Source organism: Cebus imitator, unplaced genomic scaffold (genome assembly GCF_001604975.1).
Source record: "Cebus imitator isolate Cc_AM_T3 unplaced genomic scaffold, Cebus_imitator-1.0 Scaffold457, whole genome shotgun sequence".
In the NCBI taxonomy this organism is placed as follows: domain Eukaryota; kingdom Metazoa; phylum Chordata; class Mammalia; order Primates; family Cebidae; genus Cebus; species Cebus imitator.
In genome coordinates, this window is record NW_016107772.1 from 700,544 (window position 1) to 707,193 (window position 6,650).

A 6,650-nucleotide genomic window follows, 5' to 3' on the forward strand; every position below is an offset into this window, starting at 1 on the left:
GTAGAGACGGGGTTTCACCATGTTGACCAGGATGGTCTTGATCTCTTGACCTCGTGATCCACCCGCCTCGGCCTCCCAAAGTGCTGGGATTACAGGCTTGAGAGGTCTGTAATACACCGCGCCCGGCATTTTGTTATATTTTCTTCAAGTCTTTCCTTTTTTTTTTTCTTTTTGAGACAGTGTTTCACTCTTATTGTCCAGGCTGGAGTGCAATGGCATGATCTTGGCTCCCTGCGACCTTTGCCTCCTGGAGTCAAGCGATCCCCCTTCCTCTACCTCCCAAGTAGCTAGGACTACAGGCGTGTGCCACCATACCCAGCTAATTTTTGTATTTTTTTTTTTGTAGAGATGGTGTTTTGTCCTGTTGCCCAGGATGGTCTTGCACTTGTGTGCTCAAGTGTTTCCCTACCGTTGGCCTCCCAAATTGCTGGGATTATAGGCGTGAGCCATCGTACCCAGCCTTGCCCCCATTTTTTTGTTACGTGTTTATTGTCGGAACAAATTGCCATTACGTAGTGTACTTTTTCCCCTTTAAGTTTAGTTGTAGTTCCCCAGCTCAGTGTCTATTGAATGTTCACCCTCATTGATTGATAGCTAGTCCTTCCGGTTACCTGAAGGTAATTTTCATGTAGATTCTGCAGGAAGGGCTTATAGAATGAGTTCTTTTTTTTTTTTCATTTTTTTCTTTTTACTGTGAATGAGTCCTTTTTTTTTTTTTTTTGAGATGGAGTTTCACTCTTGTTGCCCAGTGTCTGTCTGTCTGTCTTTCTTTTCTGTTTTCTTATATTTTCTTTCTTTCCTTTTCTCTTTTCTTTTCTCTTTTTTTCTCTTTTCTTTTCTTTCTATACCAAGTTTCTACAGAAAACAGAAGTTGCCCAGTATCTTAAATGTTACTTCGTTTTTTTGTGGGGTTGCATAAAGTATTCCTTTTGAAGTCTGATCTTTCTCCCTATAGACTTACAAGCTTTAAAAAAGAAACCTAGATGTGGAAAAGGAAAGGATTGAAGTCTTTTGTTCGTTTGTTTGATTTTTGAGATGGAGTTTCCTTCTTTTTGCCCAAGCTGGAGTACAATGGCGCGATCTCAGCTCATTGCAACTTCCGCCTCCTGAGTTCAAGCAATTCTCCTGCCTCAGCCTCCCAAATAGCTGGGATTTTAGGCACCTGCCACCATATCTGGCTAATTTTTGTATTTTCAGTAGAGATGGGGTGTCATCATGTTGGTCAGGCTGGTCTCAAACTCCTGACCTTAGGTGATCTGCCCGCCTTAGCCTCCCAAAGTGCAGGGATTACAGGTGTAAGCCGCTGTCTGTTGATCATTTTTAATGTGGCCATTTGGAAGGAGGGATGCTTTAGGGTGGCCTTTGTACCTTCCCAGACCTCTTCTGTTTTAGTGTAGTATACTGCAAAAACACGTGGCTTGCTTGCTGAGCTTCCCCCGCTCAGTTTTTGAACTCCATTGTCCCTATCATGATGAATTTTCATTCATTCATTCATTCATTCATTCATTTATTTATAGAGACGAGGTTTCACCATGTTGGTCTTGAACTCCAGACCTCAGGTCATCCGCCCGCCTTGGCCTCCAAAGTGCTTGGGTTACAGGCGTGAGCCACCACACCCAGCCCATGCTCAATTTTGATTCTATTGAGCAGTTTCTCCTCAGAGTAGGGCACTGTGTCAGAAGGCGAGTTCTGCTCTCAGGGACTAGACTCTGCAGACTTGTAGACCTTCTGCAGGCCTGTTTCACTTTCCTTTAGGCAGGGCACTGCTGCTCCGAGTTTCATCCACTCCTCACATTGGCCTGCCATGCTGTCTTGGGAATCCCAGTTGTATGTTTTGGGGTTCTGCTGTTCTCAAGCCCATTAGTTGCCCTGTTGCTTCTCTCTGCCTTCTTCTTCACAGACACTGATAAGTGAAGGTCTTATGGCTGTCTGTGTTTTGACCCCTGCCCCTGTCTTTGTATTGTGGGGTTCAGTAGAGATACTTGGTTGCTTGGTTTTGTTGTAAACATGGTCTGTGGGTTTTGGGTTTGCTGTCTAGTTGCTTTGTCTTTATGTGGGCCCCTGTACTTCTTTCTCTCCTGCCCATTTACTCTGTCTTCCACATCATTGTGTATGTTTGCTTGATCCTTCAGGTGACCAGTATGCACTGAAGATGAGGTTTGTGGACCATGTGTTTGATGAACAAGTGATAGATTCTCTGACTGTGAAGATCATCCTGCCTGAAGGGGCGAAGTGAGTGTGACTGTTCCTCTCCTCCGCACCCATTTGCTCTGGTTGTACCCTTGTGGTACTCTAAGGGGAGCCTATGTTCTAGGGGCACAGTCTTTGTGTCACTTTGTTCTAGATTTACTTTATCAGGGAACATCTGCTTAGCCTCTCTTGAGTCACATGTCCACTCTGACTGCCAGTATGAGAGATCCCTTGATTTTTATCCTGTGTAGTATGTTCCATGGGGAAAAGGTAGTTCCTCAAGCAAATCCAGGGTGTGCTGTTTACCAGCAGAAGGGACAGTGGTCCTGGGCAGACAAAAGCAGGACATGTCCCCCATAAGAAGCTCTCTCATGTGAAGAGAAAGAATATTCACGATAGCTTGTGAGGCCTCTTGTTGAAGCCCTAAGGGACTCACTGGTTAGAATGTACAGGAGAGCTGTGCCAATTTTGTGACTCCAAGGAGTGGGGCCAGTACCTGTGAGAACTTGGGAGTGGAGGATACAGTGGGACAGTTGTTGCCCAGCAGAAGAGGGCTTTAAAAGAAGGCTTTCTGGCAGTGGCTCCCCTGTCTAAGAGAGTTGGGTTCTCCATAGCTAGGGAGGGAGCTCAGTGGAGAGTATGAACTTGGTGACCTCAAAAGGCCCCATAGCCTTGGAATTCTTTGATTCTAAATGGGGTTCATTGGTGTAGTTGGTTGGAGGCTATATTTTATTCCCATCTGCTTCCAGGAACATTGAAATTGATAGTCCCTATGAAATCAGCCGTTCCCCAGATGAGCTGCACTACACCTATCTGGACACGTTTGGCCGCCCTGTGATTGTTGCCTACAAGAAAAATCTGGTAGAACAGCACATTCAGGACATTGTGGTGAGTGGCTCGGCTGTTTGCCTTGCGTGCTGCCTTTCCCAGTGGGCACTGGGGCCGAGGACTCACCCCCTGTCCCTCCTTGGGCTGGAGTTGTTTGAGCCCACAGCCTCTTCTGGGCTTGGGGTGGGGCAGCAGGTTGAGTGGGCCAGCTTGGGTGAGTCTAGGCTCCCGTGTCCCTGCAGCCACGATGAAGCCTGTCTCCTGCTTCTCCCAGGTCCACTACACGTTCAACAAGGTGCTTATGCTGCAGGAGCCCCTGCTGGTGGTGGCAGCCTTCTACATCCTGTTCTTCACCGTCATCATCTATGTCCGGCTGGACTTCTCCATCACCAAGGTACCCTCTCAGCCTTCTTCCTGCTTGTCATTTGTGTCCTCGTAATAGCACCAGCTTGAGCACTGATCCTTACAGTGAGCCCAGGGGAGGACACCATGGCCAGAAGACCCCTGCCTGTGTTCATCCTTGTTGGAAGGGTACTTTGTTTTTGTTTCTTGTGATGACCAGCACAGGAGGTTAAGTCCCTGCTTCTGTCTTATTTTGGCTCTGGAGACAAAGTAACTTGGATGCTCAGTTGAGGTAGAAAAAAACATGAAAAGATTGGTGCTTGTTATTTAGCTGTTTTGCTTCTTTGTTATTCAGTGGAACTTGGAGTTGGAACTCCCTCTTAGTCCCCTTGCCAGTGTCCCCTCTCCCTTCCCTTGTGATTCGTGGCCCTATCAACACCCTTCTCCCCCCTGCACTCTCTGCTCCCTGACAGGACAGGCTTTGTGGCTCCTTGGTCCTCTCCGGGCTACACTGCCGTTATCCTCAGGTCATCCTCTTGGTCTTTTCTTCCTTCGTCCCTCTATTTCTCGTTCTCTCATTGTTACTGAGGACTCTTGGCACCATGCCTCAGGTAGGCACTAGTAGCAGGCACTTATTGGAGCCTGGGGGGTGAGGCTTTGGGGAGGACACGAGCAAAGCTGGTGCTTGACTGTGGGAACGTGATGACAGGTACAGGGCGTGCTTTTTTTTTTTTGAGACAGAGTCTCACTCTGTTGCCAGGCTGGAAGCAGTGGTGCAATATCAGCTCACTGCAACCTCCGCCTCCCAGGTTCAAGCAATTCTCCTATCTCAGCCTCCCAAGTAGCTGGGACTACAGGTGCGCACCAAGGGTGTGCTTTTAGTGGTGCAGTCTGGGAGGCCCCAAGGGCTACCCTGAGGAGGTGACAGGCAAAGAAGGTGGGGAAGGACAATCAGCTGGAGGGGCTGATGTTTGTGAGACAGCAGGGAGGGGTTTTGGTGACGCCTGTGGATAGTGGCAGGGCACGTGTGTAAGATGTTGATCCACCTTGTGTGGGTCCGCTTATACGCAGGTTTTTTCCAATTAAATGCAGATAGGAAATACAGTACTCAATACAGTGTTTGAGGGATCTGAAACCAAGTATGTGGAGAGTTGACTTTTTGTATACTTGGGTTCCATAGGGCTGACTACAGGACTTGAGTTATGTGCAGATAGTCGGTGGCTTCGAAGTATAACTCTGTGTGTTTGTGTGTGTGTGTGTGTGTGTGTGTGTGTGTGTGTGTAAGTGTAATTATTTTTGCTGAATCATTTGAGGTTAAGTTGTAGACATTGTGCCTCTTTACCCTTGAATAGCTGAGCATGTGTGTAGCCTGAGAGCAAGGGTATTCTCTTACATAATCACAATACAGTGACCAAATTCAGGAAATGTAATGTTGCTAAAAATCTGGTAGAACAGCATGTTCAAAACTTTGTGTTGAGTGGCTCCACTGTTCTGCCTTCTGTGCCTTCCTCCTCAAAGAATGGGTAATATAATTGCCTGCTAATTAATTAATAATATTAATTGGCCAGTTAATTATTACTATTGACCAACATGGAGTCCATAATTAAATTTTGCTGACCGTTCCCCTCATCAATCATAGCTCACTGCAGCCTCGAACTCCTGGGCTCAAGCCATGCTTCCACCTCAAATAGTTTGGGACTACAGGAGCATGCCACCATGGCCGACTAAGTTTTTGTGTTTTTATTAGAGATGGGGTTTTGCCATGTTGGTTAGGCTGGTCTCGAACTCCTGGACTGAAGCAGTCTGCCTGCCTTGTCCTCCCAAAATGTTGAGATTACAGGTGTGAGCCACTGCATCTGGCTAAAAATTTTTTTGTAGAGATGGAGTCTCATTATGTTGCCCAGGCTTGTCTTTAATCCCTGACCTCAAGTGATCCTTCTGCCTCAGCTGCCCAAAGTGTGGGGATTACAGGTGTGAGCCTCTATTCCTGGTCCTTTCTTTGCGTTTAATGACTTTTGACATTTGTATTGTAGAGACTAGATTTATACAGCATCCCTTAATTTTGGTTTATATAATGTTTCCTGCTGATTAAATGGGCAAGACTGCTGTAAAGTAATGTTGTGTGTGCAGGGCACACTGACATTATCCTTGTTCACATCTGTCTGCCTGCTTTACTGGACTGTGAAGTGAATGTTTGTGTCATCTTTATGGCCCTAGTCTTGCCTATTGCTCAACCTGGTCCAGATTAGGTGTCAGTAGGGGTTTGACTCTGACTTTCTAAGAAGGTGGCATTTCTTTTTCGGATGGCTGGTGGTGGCAGATGTTCTTTGGGAGATAAGGTCAGAGTGGGCCCAAGCCTGGATGTTGGTCACACATGGTCCCTCTCCTTCCTTCAGGATCCAGCCGCAGAAGCCAGGATGAAGGTAGCCTGCATCACAGAGCAGGTCTTGACCCTGGTCAACAGGAGAATAGGCCTTTACCGTCACTTTGATGAGACTGTCAATAGGTATAAGCAATCCCGGGACATCTCTACCCTCAACAGTGGCAAGAAGAGCCTGGAAACTGAACACAAGGCCTTGACCAGTGAGATTGCACTGCTGCAGTCCAGGCTGAAGACAGAGGGCTCTGATCTGTGCGACAGAGTAAGTGTTGGGCATCACAGAGTCTCTTGGCTTGGGGCCCTCCATGCCTTACTACTGTGTCCGGGGCATACACCAGGCAGCTCTCTTGCTTACCTGCATGCTTGTGGGATCAGACTGCATCTGGCCATAGCTTTTCATGTGGTACCAGTCTTTGTGGAGGAACAAGGGATTTTGGGGTCCTGGTTGTGAGCTGGGTTTGGAGGAAGCTCTGCCAGCCTCCTCAGCACTGTGTGCTCTTGTGGCCAGTATTGAGAGTAACTGCTGCTTCTCCTGGAGGCCAGACTGTCTAGGCCTCAGGCTGCTCATGTTGTTGAACCTACTTTTAGAATCAATGGGTTTGAATCTAGGCTCTGATTCAGAGTTCATAAACCTGGCCAAGTAACCTAACTTTCGTGCCTCAGTTTCCTTATCTGTAAAATGGGAATGCTGTTAGCCCCCTCACGGGGGTTGTATGTGTGAAATCAGTTAATGCATGCAAAATGTTCAGAACTCTGCCTCATACAAACTATGTAAAGGAGTTATGTTATCTGTAAATGAGGACAGTAACCTCTTTGCAAAGGTGCCCCTCAGAGTTCCTGACTCCCCTGTCCCATCCCTGGCATTCCCTCCTGTCACCCTGTGTGAATTTCCTCATAACACCTACCATTT

General features: G+C 47.2%; 1 protein-coding gene across 1 annotated transcript in view; it reads left to right on the forward strand.

The window, feature by feature from the left end:
* The window catches only part of RPN1 (ribophorin I), a 21,750-nt gene that overhangs the window by 13,463 nt on the left and 1,637 nt on the right, over positions 1 to 6,650 (forward strand). The window contains exons 5-8 of the mRNA XM_017511923.2: positions 2,133 to 2,232; positions 2,940 to 3,078; positions 3,293 to 3,412; positions 5,757 to 6,002. Of these exons, the coding sequence (XP_017367412.1) occupies positions 2,133 to 2,232; positions 2,940 to 3,078; positions 3,293 to 3,412; positions 5,757 to 6,002 (605 nt within the window). The remainder of the gene's footprint in view (positions 1 to 2,132; positions 2,233 to 2,939; positions 3,079 to 3,292; positions 3,413 to 5,756; positions 6,003 to 6,650) is intronic.